The sequence below is a fragment of the Atractosteus spatula genome, chromosome 20 (assembly GCF_055471065.1).
Source record: "Atractosteus spatula isolate fAtrSpa1 chromosome 20, fAtrSpa1.hap1, whole genome shotgun sequence".
NCBI lineage: Eukaryota > Metazoa > Chordata > Actinopteri > Semionotiformes > Lepisosteidae > Atractosteus > Atractosteus spatula.
The window spans coordinates 12073751-12091889 of record NC_142725.1 but is presented as its reverse complement, the minus strand read 5'-3'; the positions used below and the strand labels follow the sequence as shown (position 1 = coordinate 12091889).

Sequence of the window (18139 nt, the reverse complement as noted above, 5' to 3'; positions counted from 1 at the left end):
ACTGCATGTTTTGAGCACTGTTTTCTGGTCCAGTTTAATATTAGGTCAACATTCTGTTACTTCTGGTACTGTTAATAGGTACTGTAACTGTTTTTTTAGTCCTAGCAATGCCACACATTTCAAGAAGAAAAAGACATATCAAGTGCGCGAAAGTGTACAGTGACAGAAACAAATGCGCTCTGACTTTTACTCACAGTGCATGTGAGCACGCACACGTACGACAGGAATACACACAAAGCGGTGAATTTGACAAACACACCGTGTCTGACTAATGCACTGATCACATCACCTGCTCCCTGGCCTTATCAGGGTGCTCCGAAACCCTGGTGAGGGATTCGTTTGAGCAACAGGCTGTGGTTTCCACAGGACCCGGCCGTGCTGAACACGAGCCAGCAGAGCAGTGAAAACGGCCAAAGGAGATTGTAATGGAGAAAGACCGAAAGCCAACTGGTATGCAGAAAAAAATCCTGGATTGGTTAAGTACTTAATCTAGTTTTGCAAATATAGCTATGAGATTTGTCAGTTTATACAGTACATTAAATATAAAACAGACCTCTCACAATATGTTTTAATTGCTCAGCCATGTTTACTTTTAGACACTTGACTGCCCAATTAAGATTAATTGGATTATTATTAAGTGTATTCTTCACATTCTATTTTTCCATCCTATATATGGTATTTTTCTTCTGCCTGTCAGATACAGGATTAAGTTGTGTACATATGGGGCTGCTGGTAAACAGCATGGTTTATATCAATCTGATAAGGAGCCAGACATAGTGGGCTCCATCCAGGCACCTAAGCACATTAATCTTAACAAACATTTATCTCTCTCTGTGTATTGTTGCCTTACATATTATCTCCACTATTTCCTGCACTGCCTCTCCCTCTCAAACCATCTTTGTCTCTGCCTCCTTCTCCTCTTTGTCTTGTTGAAGGCAGTGAACAGCACACAAAACATTCACAACTGCTATCCCTTTCTTGTAATCGAGGGTAAACAGATTCCAGCCCACAGAATGGTCAGGGTGGTTTTCATAGTCCTGCTGGCACCACGTGGCCTTGTAATAGCGGAACCAGTAATTTAAGGCAGGTTAAATGCTGTGCTTGTTTAAAATGTTGTGACTTAGAGGAGCAAAAGTTGCAATTAGGCAGCAAAATTTAGCTTTTAATTTTTGTTTACTGGAAAAATAATAACAGACTGATTCTTTCTGGAACATATATACAAGCAATCATATCTTTTCTCAAAGGCTTTAACAAAGTTGTGCATTTTACAACTCATGGGTAAACTGTGCTGCTTAATTTCAGCTTTCCTTAACTGCAGATATACAGTACCAAGCTGCCAATATTAATATGGTCACACTAAACGCTAAACAGGTTTGCTCTATTTTTTCCAGCGCCTCACTGAAACAATGACTTCAGCATTCCAAATTCTTTTTTAAATAGAGATAATTTAAAATAAAGTAATCTCTGCCATGTTATTCAGCTTGTTTTGGGGGTTATAGCGAGTAACAAGATAGTAGCAATACTAGTATCCCTTTAAACTGTGTTTGACCTACAGAGCTATACTGAGAGCTGTAAAATAAATATTGAAACAGCAAAAACCTGCATTCTTAAAATGCATGCAAAATACACATTTTTCATTAATACAAACAAGTGCATCTACATTGATGGAAGACGCAAATAAAGTGATAGCACAAGTGCTTATCTTAACAAACTCTTAATGGGAGGCCTGTTACTTACCTGGAGTTAATGGATAATAGTGCTGTTTTCCTGAAAAAAGACCTGATAGGAGAAGGAACACTGACACTAGAGTACACTCTGTGCCAGTCTGTCTTACTTACCTGATGTGCAGCACGACCAGTTGCAGCAGGATTTGAGCTCAGTCCCTGCCAAAACGGACATTTAAGCAACAGCTTCATTTAAAAGCCACACGTTGCCACCATGGTTAGACCTTTTAAACAGGGACTGTGTCATTCATTTTCACTTGCATATAAAAACATAATCTCCAAATAGTCCAGATTTCGAGATGTATACATTTTGCTTTATAAAACAAGATGTTCTAACTGGGGTGTTGGATCATGCATCCATCTCATGAAATGGGCTTTAAAGATTCTGTACAGTACAGGTACAGTACTTAAAATATTCCCCCATTATTGTAATAAACGGCTTTCATTCTACAGCTGTACAGACCTCAACATGCTTGAATCTAAGTTTTTTCCCAATAGTCTGTAGTTTTGAGTCCGAGTGTAGTATTGTAATATGAGTGTAATATTAATATTGCTCTTTGCAACATGAGCGCACATGTGTTCCGTCACTGGGCAAGTATCAGAATTACTTTTGACATTAGACGATATGAAACCTTTCCACCCCATCATAACGGAATAACAGAGTGAACACAGTAACAGAATTTCTTTAATCTGACTTATTGAAGTCTCCCTAAGCAAGTGGTGAGAGGCCGTCCTGTGTGTTGTTCATAGCAACAGAAGAACAGTTACAAACGAAAGGATGTCATTCAGCTTATCCAGTCTGTTTGGCAGTTAGTATTTCATTGATCCCAGCCTCCTCATCCACCTGTTTCTTGAAAGAAGCCAGGGTTTCAGTCTCAACAACATGGCGGGGTAGCTTGTTCCCTGCTCACCCACCTCTCTGTGTAAAGAGGTGCCTACCTTTCGTGGTTTGAAATGACCCTCTACGTCCCGTAGACTTGACATCACGGGTTTGTGTTTCATTAATTCGGAATAGGTGCGCTGGGTTGGTTGTGTCAGTGCCATTGAAGATTTTGATGACATGTTATCGGGTCTCCTTGTAGTTTTGATCAGTTCATCAGATCCAGGCTAAAAGGGTCTGTTACACAATTCTGGAAGTTCACAATACTTCTGGAAACGTGCTTCAGTTACTACTCATGTATTTCTTGTACTGCTTGGGTTTTACTGTGGTTTTCTACACAAAAGTTACAGAATTCACAAAGGATCTCATTTTGTCTGTTATGTATTTATACACTGTGCTTTTTCTATGTCTATACGTGCCTATTACGTCTTTAATGAGTAAGAATCTCAATATTCTCAATTCAGGGTTTTATCACTGCTGCAGCCCTACTGGATACACAGTCTCTGGAGACAAGGGGAAGAAGCAGAAGCGAAATTTACATAAAATGAAATCTCGTAGATGAGCTACATTACTGAATTATTTTGGAGGGTCTGTATTTATTTTTTAAAAATCGGCCTTTCTTTTACCGTGTTTCCGTACTTTGTAGAATACGGTGGGTTTTTAGTGAAAACCCACCATTTACGGCAGTGCTTAAAGTACGAAAGAAATAAAAAAAAACCCGATTATTCAATTAATCTATTTTCAATTGCCGGTGAGTCCAAACTGTACAAGGTCGTAGGGTCGATGTTCCCACTCTCTTTGAAAAAGAAGTCTGTAAATGACATTTTCGTCTAAAATGTTGATTATGTCTTTAAGTGAAGGGGCGGAGCTGGATCGCAGAACTGCGCTCAGCGTATAAGAGCAAACGCAGAAGGTTCATGAGCTAGTGTGTTGTTCCCAATTCTGAATGTAGAGGCGGTGAGGTGTCGAAGACTTGTATATTCGGTTGGCTGTATTAGTATTTAAGGTAACAGCTGACAGGAACTTCTGGATACAGACAGCGTCACACGGGATTTACCGATTATGCGCTAACCCTGGCGAAGAGTGAGAAAATATTAAATACTACGTGGCGTGTAAGGTGAGGATTTTATAATTCGTCGGAATGGGTTCTTCGATGCTATTCGAGAGCAGCGCGGTGTGTAGCGTACTGTAGCAGTATGCAGATAGAAGATTATGAAATACAATATATTATATATTGTGTATATGTACACAAAACAGCAGTTATTCATGTAGAATAAAGTGTACAGTGTCAAACGCGGTACACACACACACGTCATATTGTAAATTCCATTTGTATGCAAACGGCAAAATGATTTTTCTTTGAATTATTGTAAAGTGTCTTCACAGTAAGAGATTTAAACTAGGTAGTCGAATACAAAAAAAAACCCCAAATAATGGACGCCCTAATGGTTAATTAGCTATATTGTTAACCGGAGGTAGGGGACAGTTCTTAAGTCATATTCATCATGTGGGGTGTATATATTGCTACCCCTTTGTGTGTTTAAGGCACGTATTGCCTCTATTTCATCAGTCGGCGTGCCATCGAAAGAATGCATTGTTAGCAGATAAGTGATTCGTTCCTGACTCACGCTGTGAGCCGCTCGGATACAATGAAAAGCGCGACGCGGGCAGGAGGAAGCGAAGGGGGCGTGCGCCCAGGTGCGCTGGCGGCGCAGGAAGAGCGGGTCCGGTTGCTCGGAAACCGCTGTAGGGTGAGGAAAAGCGAGGTGTGTGTCCTTTTATTGTTCCTGTTCTCCTCGCCTCTGTTTCTGCTGCTGGAGAGCAGAAAGTGCTTTTGTGACCCTAGGGGCATCCGATAGGCTAATTTAGATTAAAGCCACACGGCTACAGAACGTTTGCATTGGTGTGTAACGCCTTATTTCATCCTTGAACTGAATTTCTTTTCGAAATGCGCACGTCTGAAGACGAATGAGTGCCCCATTACTAAAATGCAGTAACCCACGTGCATACCTGGGAGAAGTTACTGCGTCTCGGTAAACTGCATCAGATTGCTTAAGTGTTGTGGGTAGGCTGTCGTTCAGCAATTTACCGGTTGCAGTAAAAGTAGGGACCGTAGAAAAAGGTCCCCTGATATTTGTCCCTCTGTGTCGTTTGTGCGTGACTGTAGTGTAATTATAGTTTAACAGCTAGATTCAGCAGACCTTTTGTCGGGATTTTCTCCTACTGCTTTGATTGCTCGCAAACATTTGCCTAAAAACCGTCGTTAACGGATGAAATTGTGCAAAGTTTATATGAAGCAAGTACCGCGACTTTATTGCACCTACCCAAATTCGGCGTGATGCACAGCAAGCTCAGGTGGGCTGTGTGATGTCGGGTATCTCCGCGCGTACAGTAAACTTGTGTGAAGCGACGTGCTGGAAATGCATTCTAAATGACTAACCCAATGAAGAGTGCGGGGTGTGCACGCAGTCGCACACAGTACGTGCTTTCTGGAAAGGTAAATATGCTTTCGACACATTGTACCTAGGTCCCACGTAGTTAATAATAAACACTTATCAATAACATTTTTCTTGACAGCTATATGAGGGTCAATATAGTGGGCATGTGTTCGCCTGCTGCAAGGTCCTCTTCAGCGATCCCAGCAGCGAAAGCCGCGCCACGCACGCAGTCCTGTTAGTGCACCTGTTGCGCGGGGAAAGGCGAGCTGAATGAATGGGTCATTGTTGGGTATCGAGTCCCCCTTAACCCCCCTCTTAGCCGCTGTGCCCGGCTCCGTCCAGGGTAGAGTTGGGTCACGGCAGCAAATAAATGGGCAGCTCTGTCTGTGCGCGATCAGTTTCTAAGACAACGGGTTACAGCTTCCCAGTTGTTTCACCTAATACTGGAAAAATTGTTTCGTGATCGCTGGCGCTCTGGTTCACTTTGCGGCTGCCAGTCTTGCTCCGTGCATTCGTGACCTGGGGTACCGGGTCTAAAACCCGCAGTAGGAGTCAACGTTTAGTTCTTTCGGTTTGTTGGGGGAAAAAAAACGACATAAGCTTGAAGTTGCATGACGTTGTGTGCTGGTTGGGATGTGTTATCGTTGGTTTTGTCAATATTGCAAAGACAGTTAACCTCCCCCCCAAAAAAATTCAGGTATGTGCTTACCTACTGTACGACGGTGTAGAAATAAACGTAATTTTGGAGGTTAAAAAGCCCAGTCAGTTCAGCCAACGCGTTGTAACATTCTTTGAAAACACTTGACCAGTTGTAATACATTCCTTTTCATTATTTATACAGACAAGATCGTGCAATTTCTTTTCGTTTTGACGAGTTTTATTAAAGGAGCGCAATGCTTTGAAAAGGGATCCAGTAAAGGGTAGTATTTAGCTGTACTATAATAAAATCCTGAATCGCGTAGAAGACGGCGAGACGTGCGCCTTTCATTCAAAAAGCCTTTTTGTCCTGCAGCACAAAAAACAATAGCAGCAGCAGCAGCAGTAGTTTGGTATCGGTTATGTAAACTACATTAATTTAATGATTTTACAATGCAAAGGAATCTGATTGCATTTACTTCCAGATCATAAGGGGGAAACATTAAATAAGGTGAAACTCTTGAAAGAGATATAGATATTTTTGCAAAAATTGCATTGGAGCATGAATTCAGAAATTCTGGTTCATGTCATGGGAACCAGCAAACATGTGTGCTTGACCTCTGAGGGATTTATAGTCTCGTTAAACCGTTTTAGCTTCTCCTTGTCTCTAATGAGCTAGTGATTCGTTAGGGATTGGTTACTAGTTAAACTGTTCTCACGGAAACATGCCAGAAGGAACAGAAAAGCTGCACAATGCATGATGAGGGGTGTTGATCTGAGAAACCAGTAACCATACTGAGAGTTGCAGGTCTTCCAAAAAAAGACTGGGGGGGGGGGAAACCAGTAGTTTATTGTTTTGACACGGAAAACTGTGACCAAGCCTCAGCTCAGTTGCACACAGAGGCCTGAGTGACAAGGCTGGGTGTCATGCGAAATGGCCTTGGCTTTCTGTTTCTTCCTCTCACAGCATCAATAAACATTTTTGAAAGGGAAGCTTCTAGCTAGCAAATTAATGTTTACTTTTTCAGAGCATTGCTCTCACAGCTTCCTGTAAAAGCCTTCCAATGGAAATGTCTGCTTTTCTCTGAGTTTACCCAGAAAGAAAATCTATTTTGGATACCCAAAATAGATTACATTTAAAATGCTAAAAACCCCTTTGAATAATCCACTGCTCAGGGGTAATGTACGTGCATCACATTCTCAGAAGGCCCTTATGTCTTCTGTTTTGGAGTTGAATTTGGGCAATGCTGCGCACGTTCCTTTTAGAATTACATTTGACGGTTACAAGTCTGCAGCCACAGTGGAAAAGGTTATTAAAAGAACTTGCATGTTCAGTCATTTGGCAGCACAGTTGGCTGCATTTTCCTATTTGTTGTGGTACCATTCTGATTAGATGTGCATAATGTAGCTGCAGTGTGGCTTTGTCTTTTCAAAAACAAATTCTTCTCCTTATCTGACTTCAACATCAAGGCATGGCAGTTCTTGTGTCTGCTTGTCATGGGCCGGTTTTCGGTCACAATGACGTGCAAAAGACGTGTAAACCAGACAGACTAAAAAACAAAACCCACGATTTGGTCCCCAACAATAACTCAGGTTCACAAAGAAATAACACACTTGGAACTGCGTAAACAATGTTCTGTCTTGTGTGCTGAATTCGTGGATCATATCTAATGAAGCATGTGCTAAGCTTGGAGGTTACAGCACAATGCATATCGGATTGCATATGACGTATTATAGCTGGCGTCTTGTTGGAACTGTATGTTTATCAGTATTGGCTTAATAGTACAGCCTGCAGATGAACCTGTTTTTTTTTTCTTCTTCGCAAAACAGTTTACGTAACTTAGAAAAATGAACACAGCTGAGATGGACCATGGTGCAGATTTAATAAATGCAGATTGCAGCCTTAATGCCACCAAGTGTATTTCTGTGAAAGTCAAGCAAGAAACTGAAAGCAGACAGAGGTGCAGGTTAGTGCTACAGTCTTGACATGACTGGTTGAAATCTGGGCTGTTTTGCTGGCTCACTGTGACTGGGACTTCCCAGGTGGTGGAGCCGGAGGCGAAGCACTGCCATAAGATTGACTCTGAGTGGCCAGTGTGCCCTAGGTCTCACCTGGCTAACGGTGATGGCAGTACATCACTTGCCCATTCCTCTGCCTGGCACCAGACTGACGGCCGATTTTAGCCACGAACTGTTTCAACTTGGGAGGATTAGGACACAAAAATAACTTTACAAATGTTTAATGATTGGTAGAGGCTTGACTGTTTTAAGTTCATACAGGCCTAAGCTCGATCCAAAATTGTCTGGATTGTACCTGCTCTCATTGGATGTTAAATTGGTTAGAATTGTGTTATGCCTGTGTTTAGATGGGGCTTGTCTTGTCATCAGCCCCATGCTGGAAGTCAAGCACTAGAATAAAGGTCCATCTGGAACAGATGGACTGTATGTGCGATATATTGCAATAGCAGTTCAATTAATTAATTGATGTATGCTTCTTTCTAGTGCAATTACAGTGCTTGAAATGAAATAAAGATTTTGTCACTTATTTATACAGCTGGAAATGCTGGAGTAACCTGGCTCACAATTATCAAGCCCTGGTAGGCAGGATATGCTTTGTAGACTTGTTCTAGTGTGGAGGCTTGAGTAATTTCAGTATAATGTCCCAGTGTCCAAACATGCTGTTTCTGTATTTTCTTGTTCTTTTCCAAGTGTTTAATTTACAAATGTATTTTTATTCCTCTTTTATCCCTTTTTGAGCCTGTATCATATTGCATGAAGATATAAGTTTGTATTCCGTATATAACCACGAATGCAGTATCGGGTGGCAGAATGTAAGGCCTTTTAGCAAACACGACTCCTGGTTTTGCAGCCTTACACGGGAGCCGTTTGTCAAGGAGTAACTTGAGAATGTTTTGCGACTCAGGGGCCTGTTGCAACACAGAGGATTTTGCTGGTGGTTCAAAAAGGGCTGCCTTTTGTTTGCATGCTGGGGACATTCTGTCCTCTTAGTGAGCAGGAGGTTGTCAACACCGATGACACTGATGGTGAAGGACGCCCTTCTGCATGGCTCAGTAGTCCGGTCAGAGTTGCTTTTGTGCACAGACAACTTCTTGTTTTCGTCAATTTTGAGTGTGCTGTATTTTCAGTGGAGTAAAAGAAATCCGGGTCTTCTCAAATGGATTTAAGCATGCCTCAAAATTCCTGCAAGATGTTTTGAATCATGATCTGTGCCCAGCAGAATAAGGGAAGCCTCTTTGTCTTTAAAAAAAAAAACCAACCCTAACAAAAGACACGTGCTCCCTAAGAACGGTTTCCTTGCGTTCCAGGGGTGTACATGTTTCACATGTGCATGGTGTTCACATATCGCAAAGCCTTCAGCTTCGATCAGGCGCTGCGGCCAGTGTGGCTGGTGGTGTGGGGGGGGCGAGCGTCTCCGACTGCTGTCAAACCGAAAGCTTGTCGCTCCAGAGTGAGCGGAGCCAAGCAGAAAGTTGCACAATCGCTCAGTTGAAAGCGGAGACAGAGGGCTGGGGTAAAAAGGCTGAGCAGCCTGGCAGGGCTGGAAAAGGGGGGGAGTGGACAGGGGTGGGAAGGGCTCTTCACAGATGACCTCAGGGCTTGTGCGCTTACTAGGCTTCAGACAAGGGCTCTGTGAAAAAATGTATACAGAGGTTTGGTTTTGTTTTGTGAGTGTTTTTTTTTTACTTCTGACCGGGAAGGAGGCAAGAAAAGTCAGAGGCGGTTGATTGGCTAAATCTCCTCTATAGCAGGAATGTTTGCCCTGTCTTTGTGTGCTTTTATTTCTTTTGTGTGTGTGTGTGCGCGCGCGCGCCTAGACAACTTGGAATGTGCAGTGTTCTTCTGCATCGCTGTGCATTACACAAAACAATCACGCTGTATGTTTGACTCTGGACTGTTTCTTTCTTATTCCTTTATTCGTAGATCTAAAAGGTTACTGAGAATTCACAGATTTGCTGTACTTCATGCACATTTGTATACATTTATTCCTTGAGACATTAATATAATTATTAACCTTTACATAGAGTTTGTAATCTTATAAGTCCCTGGATTTCTTTTAAAGACCGGGAATGTACAGTATTTCATGATCTGTTTTGCTTTTTTAATTTCAGCGGCTGGCTGTTGCATAACTTATTCCCCCCCTCTGTATTTCTTTAAGGTATGCCAGCAGCTGCAAGCTAGGAAAGCCGGGAGTTTCTTGGTTTGGATGCGTCCTGATAGCAGCTGGAGTATGTCAACAGCAGGACTTGCTGCCCAGGAGATTCGTGTGCCTCTGAAGAGCCCTTTCCTGCACAGGACCCATTGCCCGAGCATGGCCAGCACCAGACCCTACTGGGACCAGCACAATGACCTGGACAAGTGAGTACTGACGCTGCTGGGAGAGCAGTCATTAATGCATACACTTAAAATGGGGGAATTGTATTCGGTAACGTACTGTATACAAAATACTAAGTGGGTAGCTGTTGGATCTGTGTGTTTTGTGACTTCTTGGTGTTCACTTGCCATTCCTTTACTACTTTGTTTCAGATTTCTTGCACAACATCAGGATATTATCCTATCTGCTGCTCGCATACATTTCAGCTGTTAGATCGTAATGAGCTGCAGCAGTTTTTGTGCACAGATATAAAATACAATTTCTCCTAAATTCAGAAAGATGTGCGCATGCAGCAGGTTGTAAGTTTTTTTTTTTATGCATTAAACCAAAGTCATTTTTTGCCTTTGAATCTTCTTTATATGTATACCAATTGGATTGCTAAATATGCATGTGACTGTGTCTTTGGGCATATTGACTTACAGACCGTATTTATGATCTGAGTGTTTTAAAATTGAGGCTTTATTACAGGGGAGTTTACTTAAAGATAACCTGCGCTGTGGCAACTTAGTCACTGTGCCTTCCCTTATTTTGCAGCTTGTACTTCAGCCTCGATCCAGCGTCATTAGGGTATAACCTCAAACCACACCAGCAGGTCCCTGTGTCTCTGAGCTTTGAGAGTAAGTACTGAAAGAACATTCCTCTGCTGATAATCGGCTCCACACCCAGACAGAGTCTCCTGTTGGAGTGATTCCATGCTCTCCTGCTTCTGGTTTGCTCAAGCCTCAGGAACTCTCCACCCCCACACAGACACAAATATACTAGGAACCCTCACCTACCAAGCTGTCTATTTATAGATTTCAGTGCAGAAATGTTTTTATGTCAAGAGTTTGAGCTGTGACAAAGAGTGGAGCCAATGAATAGTATTATCCAGCTCTGTTCATGGTGTTTTTATGCTTGGGTGATATAGCAAGCTTTAAGCATAATAATGCTGGGATTTATTTTGAGTGAGTTAAAAGGCTTTTTTAACCAGTCTCCTTCTGGCCATGGAGTAATCTGCATCATTCAACCAGGCTGGTTTCTTCTGGTGAAGTTTTTATTCAATGGCATTACCAGTCTGTGGGTGGGTGTTGTGGGCTTGGCAGCCTTCTTCTGCTCTAAATATAACCCCTGAGTGTATTCTGCCTACAAGGGAGAGGTCACCACGTGTTTGTCTGGTCAGCTAGTTTTACTTGCAACTCCCAGGCACTGTGGCAAGAGCTTTGCGGTCACTTCAGAGCTGTGAGCAGCTTAGAGCTCTGCAACTTGGTGAAGCCACAGGCTGGCAGAGGAAACCATTGCAAACCTTTGCATTGTAACACTTTGAAGCTTAGAAGTTTTACTTCATGGAACAGAGACTTGATGGGAATACTGGTTTCCTGCTTGGCAATCACGCAGATTCTCTGCCTTTCTGACCTTTTAATCAAGCAAAAACACCACGAGTAGGGGGGAAAGGAGTTAAACCAGACAAGTGACAAGTACATTATCCTCTTCTGTTACTAAATATGGAATAGTTTGTCCTGTGTTTGCAAGGGTGGCACAAGAATGTGCTCAATTTGGATGTGCTTTTCAAGGTTGAAAGCCTTTTTCCTTGACGGCATCAAGCTGGGAATTAAAGGGACATGGTTGCAAGGAATTCAGACTGTAGAGAATTTGAAAAAACATTCAACAGCCGACCCATGGTGATCTTTCTTTATTTGTTCAATTGTAATTTGTTCTGACCTTTTGCTTCTTACGGGCTGTGTTCTGTTCTAACATAGCTGGATCAAGCAGGGCCCTGTGAGCGAGTGTCTCAGAGAGCTTTTATTTCAGGCCAGCCCCCTCCCTCTACGCCCATGGTGTAATCTCAGGTTGTCAAGTATGTTCCCATTCATAGCTTCAGCCTGTCTAGAGACCCGATAGGGCTGTGTGAATTATAGGACTGTTGACTGCAAGTGGTTATTAAAGAGGTCACAGGCTGTAGGAGATGGGTAACATGTATATAATTGGGGGAAAAAAAAAATCCAACCTGTGAATCCATTAGAGAAATAATTGCCTCATTTCTACATGCAGAGTTCTTTGCATTTCAGTCAACGCAGAACAATTCTCTTGTGGATTACAGAGGGGGTGTTCCTTCAGTTCATTTTTAATTAAGGTGTTTGGAATTCCCGGGAGAACTAAGACATCGTTGAATGTCTCTGTTCTAAACCAGATGGTTTGCTTTTTCTTGCCTTGAGCATTCAGGTCAGATGTTAGAAAGATAGCATTCCTCGACTGTTCTGACTGCTCCTCCAATTATATAGCTCTGCTTTATTTAGCTTTTAAATACTGTGTGTTTATGCCTGCTTGGCTAATGTTTTTTTTAAAATCAAAATAGCAGCATCTGATTTAGTTGGATAACTGAAGGAACAAACCTTGTAAGGATATTAAGTCATGCCGAAATGACCATTTTTGTTGTTGTAGCAGAATTGGACTTCATTCCAATAACTCGATTATTTCTTTTACTGTGCCACCATTGTGTTAAGAACATTATCTTCTACAATACAAAGTTACTGTACCGCAAAACTCTTTAGAAATTTGTCTGACAATAAAAAAACAAAACAAAACACAAGCATGTTTTGAACCTTCCCCTTGATGGCAATGGAGAATCATTTGGTGTAAATTGCCTTGAGACTTTCCATTAGTTTAAAGCCATAAGGGCCAGTCAATGCAGAGTCAAAGCACGAGTGAAAATCGTGGCTTTCGGCAGTTTGGTCTGTCCGTGTTCCTGAAAGTGGTGGCGGATGTTGTTTAAAAGTACAGAAGGTTATGGGAAGTTATTGGAAGATAGTGCCACTTATGTCCCTGATAACCGATTCCTGAAATAATCTCTCGCCATCCTGTTGTGGCTGAAAATACTTTAATGAAGAAAATAGCCAAAGTGTGCTGTTGTCTGTACTCTGGGCTTTCTGTGCGGTGTAATCTTTTGGTATGCGATAAGTGTGTATTCTACTTTCCTGTTTTTTGGCAACAGTGCACTCCTTCACATGCTGAGAAAATAGACCCTGAATGCTGTATCGGGTGTATTCCTTGGCCATAGATTACATAGAGAACAAATTATTTTTCCTGTCCTGGCTAATCAGTGCTTTTCCAATCTTGTTTTTTTTTTGCTCAATAGGGCAAAACAGTCACCATCAATCCCCGCAGAGCCCTGGTGCGCAGCGCCTGCCGCCCAAGAAATCTCGCCCTTCCCAGCTCGTCCTGCCCTCCTGCACGGACCCCTTCTTGTCCAGCTCTCCGGAGGGCGACCAGGTGGTCCCCTCTTTCCAGAGGCTGTCCGTGTACGAGCGTACACCCCCCCACACCCCAGGAAGGGGAGCCAAACCTCTGCCTCCCCTCCCAGGACCGCAGAGCGCGGATCTGTCCTCGGATGAGGCCGTCGACAGCGAAGTGGAGTTTCTCACCAGCTCGGATGACAGCTGTTGCCTCGTGCCAGAGACCTGCTCTAAGCCCTTAGCCTTCCGGTATGGAGTGCCGAGCCGTCGCAGTTTCAGAGGCTGTGGGCAGATCAACTATGCCTATTTCGACGGCCCCAGTGGATCCCAGATCCAGGAGCAGCAGTGCCAGGAGGAGTCCGAACAACAACAACAACAGCAGCAGCAGCAGCAGCAGCAGCAGGCAGCCTCCAAAGACGGTGCTAAACAGCAGGACCGTCCCCACCGCCGCCTGCGCCGGTCCCACTCGGGCCCGGCGGGCTCCTTCAACAAGCCGGTCGCCCTGCGCCTGTCCTCCCATCATCCCGGCCACGTCCAGGACAAGCCGGAAGTCCCCCCCCGCGTGCCCATCCCCCCCCGCCCCGCCAAGGCAGGAGACTACCGCCGCTGGTCGGCCGAGGTGACCTCGGGGGGCTACAGCGACGAGGACAAGCCCCCCAAGGTGCCCCCCAGGGAGCCCCTGTCCCGCAACGGCTCTCGCACCCCGAGCCCCAAGAGCCTGCCCACGTACCTCAACGGGGTGATGCCCCCCACCCAGAGTTTCGCCCCAGACCCCAAGTACGTCAGCAAAGGCCTGCAGCGGCAGAACAGCGAGGGCTCGCCCACCTGCCGGGCCCCCTGCATCCTGCCCATCATCGAGAACGGGAGGAAGGCCAGCACCACCCACTACTTCCTGCTCCCCCAGCGCCCCGTCTACCTGGACCGCTTTGAGAAGTACTTCAGGGAGGCCGAGGCCGAGGCCGAGGCCGAGTCGGGCGGCGGCGGCCCCAGCACGGACTCCAAGTGGGACTGCCAGGCGAAACGGAAACACCACGCGCACGTGGTGTCGCCGTGACCGCGGCCGCTGGAGAAGGCCGCCCTTCGTGGGGCGCTGTCTGGGAGCGCCCTGCCGCCGCCGCCGCCCCCCCCCCCCCCCCCCAAGCCGAAAACATTCGGGTGGCTAGCGTTGTTTGTCCGCCTGTGCTGACCAATTTTTCCTCAAAGCCAATAACCGCTTAAAAGTGGACACTTTTAAAAACAGCCTTTAGTTGTTTTAGTTTTCTTGTTTTCTCTTCATTTTACGAAATTAGTAAAGCATATCTGCTGGGAGGGGGGGGGGGGGTAAGCGATATACCAACAGTTTGAAGGGGTTTTTTCTTCTTTTTTTTTTTTCCCTCCCCAGAAAAGCAAAACTTGCCTCAAGACATGGATTCAGTATCTTGCATTTAAAAAAAAAAATCAAAATGGAGTTATTCAGACAGTTATCTATTGTGGGGAATATAATTCACTCAGACGTTATTTTTGATATTGCTGTTATTTTTATGAATGTTGTATGAATATTAGTATTGTGGTGTTGACCTAGTAATGGTACTATGTCAGGAGGTGTGACACAAGCTGGACTTGTGCCTTGCTCTTCAGTGTTTATTTCTCGTACGCAGTGCTGCAGATAGTGTTTCCGTCGTGTGTGGTTTGTCTGTAGTGGCTATTGTACTGTACTTCCAGGCAGCAGCTTGTGTATGCTGGAGGAAGAGTCGGAGAGGGTCACTTTGAATTCATGAGGGGGCGGAAGTAAAAATTTTTTTTTTCTTTTCTGAGTTACTATGAAGGCAAAAACTCATCATGTACGAAACCTGCCTTCCTTTGTGTACTGTATGTGCAGAATCCAGCTTCTGTGGCTGTGTTTGGAAACTGGAGTACGGCAGGAGTTCGGCTATTCCCCTCGTACCGAATGCCAGACAGAGTGGTTTCTGTGTGTATAATGAGGGAAGGGTTGTACAGTGTGTATGTGTGCGTCTGGGGAGTGGTGTACAGTGTGCGTCTGTCTGTAAAGGCAAGAACAGTGTGTTCCCGATGTTTGTGAGATGGGCTGAGGGGGGAGTAATGGTGTTCTGTGCATTGTGATTGAGTGTCCGTGCGTGGGAGACCAGCTGTGTGAGGACTGTGTGCTGTCTGTTCCGGATGTTCTAGAAAAGCCAAAATTTTGTTCTGATGCATTACCTGACTTTTTTTCTGCTATCATTTGCCCCCGGACATACTGGATAACTAAAGCAGTTTCAATGCAGGAGTACATAATACCCAGATGAACTAAAAAAAAAAAAAATATGAAGGAATCTCTTTTCAACAAGTCTTGTTTTTTTTTTCCTGCACAAAAAAAGTGGATCTGTTCTGCTCATGAATGTATGTCATTGTTTTGTTGTTGTTTTTTAAATTCTCTGTTCTAGTCATGTCTGGAAATAAATTGATTATGGCTAACATTATCTGATCCATAATCACAAAATACTAGAATAATCCAATTCTTTCTGTTACCTCAATCTAGAACTAACTGCATTGAACAAGACTGAGCTAATGGGAAATACCAGGCCAGTTTGGAAGGAGTATCTTAGCTAGGCCCTCCTTTAACTTCGACACGCATGGCCACACATTTCTGATTAGTGGATTTACAGTCCTCTGGGGTCTTAAGAGCCTGTTCAGAAATGTGTATTTGCCCCTACTAATACTACCGTAAAGCTCAATCTTGGAAGTTTTTTTTAAAAAAATACCATGTACTCTGTGGTTGTTACATTCACATTTTGTTACATTTTGACTTTTAATAATATTATAGTAAACTTTTCCCCTTTTTCTTTTGTTTTCAGTTGATCTCATATGGCCAATATTTTATCCAGCGTCATCTAGAGAGGAAAAGATGGGAATCGGAATTGAATAGAAATAGAATCCTATATCCAGCCATTGCATTAGTATTGACTTTCTAAAAAGCCAGGTTTTATTCCAACATCAAAAAGACCACCTTCTGTAAAGTGCTGTCTGTAACAAGCACTGCATGTGCGTTCCAAATTCAGCGTTTCGAGGTGGGAAAATTCAGAACTTTCCTTTAACAGCCCAGTTTGTACATCGCATTTCTCCAACTGCCTCACACCAAAGTTCTCATAGATGTCTGTGTGTGGTATCGATGCACATTTTTATACTGCAATATACTGGGGTCAATTTCAAGGGAAAATGGAGTCACTCAATCTTTCTGAGACCTTTTAATACAGCTCTTTTTACTACCCTTGCTGAGTGGATGTTAATTATATTGGTTTAGAGGATCTGGGTTTATCAACTTAAAAAAAAAAATTAAACCCAGGTTACTGAACTGAAATGGCCTTATCTGACATGCGTAGCATTTCCTGTACATAGACTCCTGTCCGACTGTGATTACAGTGGGTGTGGTTGTGCAGACTTCGGCTGCTGGAAGCTAGAAAATACGTTTTCAATTTTATAAGCTCTTTTTGTTTAAAAGATAAAGTGTCGAGCTGAAACTACATATGTAGCATTTACGTTGCCGATTTCAGTACGGACTTAGTAAAAAGGGGGCCCTGGGCCCCCGTTTTTTTAGGAGCGCATACTTCTGCTCGTAGGATGGTTGTAAGGTGTGTTTAAAAATGAATCCATCATCGTCTGTCTTCTGCACCCCCTCCACTAGCAGAGAAATAATGTTACTGATAAACCACCTGATTCGAGGACTCCTCCTGTTATGTTGCTGCAGGGAATTGCACAGCCCCTTTACTTTGTGTATGATTTCTCCAGGTACTTTTTATGGGCATGGTGTAACTGATGACAGGGCTGCCACTCGGATTTCTTTGATAGCCTTGATCTTTATATGGTTGGTAGGGCAGAAGACCATGTGGGGTCAGGTTTGCTGTTGTCTCCTAGGTGCCTACTGTAACCTCAAAAAAAAAAAAATCACATAGGGGGAGCAGCAGCAGCATCTGCTTACAGATTTTTACTGTTTTTGATGGCGGTAGATCTCTTCAGCTGCAAGGGGATTGTTCTTGCTCAATACTTTCCATAATTGAAAAGGAGAATCTGTTTAACCTGCCCTTTAGTTTCTAATCGTTACTTCAGCACATGGACCCTGTTCTCAACTGTTAGCTGACCTTTTTTTCGGGAGAGACGTGATCCGATACACGAGTGTGATGTAGATGTCACTCCTGTGTGATGTCTCAGTGATTCTAAAGGAGCATTGATACAAATTCAGGACATATCTGCTGCACCTGTTCTGAATAATCAGTTTCTCATCACAAGGGTTTTGAAGGGTTTTTACCCCTCATAAAAAGGTTTAGCAGATTAAATGTGTTTAATTCCCAATAAAAGTTACCTGTACTACATTTATAAGTAGCTTGAGGATCTGTGAAAGATTTTCAAAAAGATTGCAGTGAATTGAATAGTACTGGAACTTTTATTTTCAAATTAAAATCCTTCAGCCTTTGTGATCTAACCCCAGAATGATCTATTACAGTGGAGATTTAAGATTATATTTAATAAAAGCACAGTTGTAAGCCATCTACATCCTACATTTATGCAAAGATAGACATGCTGACCGGATAATATATGTTTTTGTCGTTTTTTGTCAGAAACTTGTTTACATTTATAGAACTACTAGATGTGAATTATTTAATATCTTAACCTATTTACACGTCTTACTAAAAATACTTAAATGAAGGCACGTTCATCATGAATGAATTGACATTCTCTACTGTGTGGTAAAAGCAAATGCACTGATATTACAGTATGTTGTAATGTGTACAGTATTTGACAAAATTCCTTTTGTCATATTGAAAAATGTATGTTATCCATAATACTCTGTTGTCTATAAAAACAAAAAATAAAATTACTTATTTATG

The 18139-nt window shown here is 43.1% G+C and overlaps 1 protein-coding gene across 2 annotated transcripts; it reads left to right on the top strand.

The window, feature by feature from the left end:
- The first annotated feature begins 3507 nt into the window (after positions 1-3507).
- Positions 3508-18139, top strand: errfi1a (ERBB receptor feedback inhibitor 1a). 2 transcript variants are annotated; one of them, XM_088938322.1, is made up of 4 exons: positions 3508-3721; positions 9856-10055; positions 10606-10688; positions 13184-18139. In XM_088938322.1, exons 2-4 carry the CDS (start codon positions 9904-9906, stop codon positions 14332-14334), a joined length of 1386 nt encoding a protein of 461 aa, XP_088794448.1. In that variant the 5' UTR covers positions 3508-3721; positions 9856-9903; the 3' UTR covers positions 14335-18139. The 2 variants fall into 2 exon arrangements, with proteins under 2 accessions (XP_088794448.1, XP_088794449.1); XM_088938323.1 differs by lacking the exon at positions 3508-3721 and adding an exon at positions 8972-9364.

Coding starts and splice junctions, on each gene's coding strand:
- errfi1a (XM_088938323.1), top strand. CDS start 9,284: ATGACCTCAGGGCTTGTGCGCTTACTAGGCTTCAGACAAGGGCTCTGT. Junction 9,365..9,855: donor CAGAGGTTTGGTTTTGTTTT/GTGAGTGTTTTT, acceptor TATTTCTTTAAG/GTATGCCAGCAGCTGCAAGC. Junction 10,689..13,183: donor TGTGTCTCTGAGCTTTGAGA/GTAAGTACTGAA, acceptor TTTGCTCAATAG/GGCAAAACAGTCACCATCAA.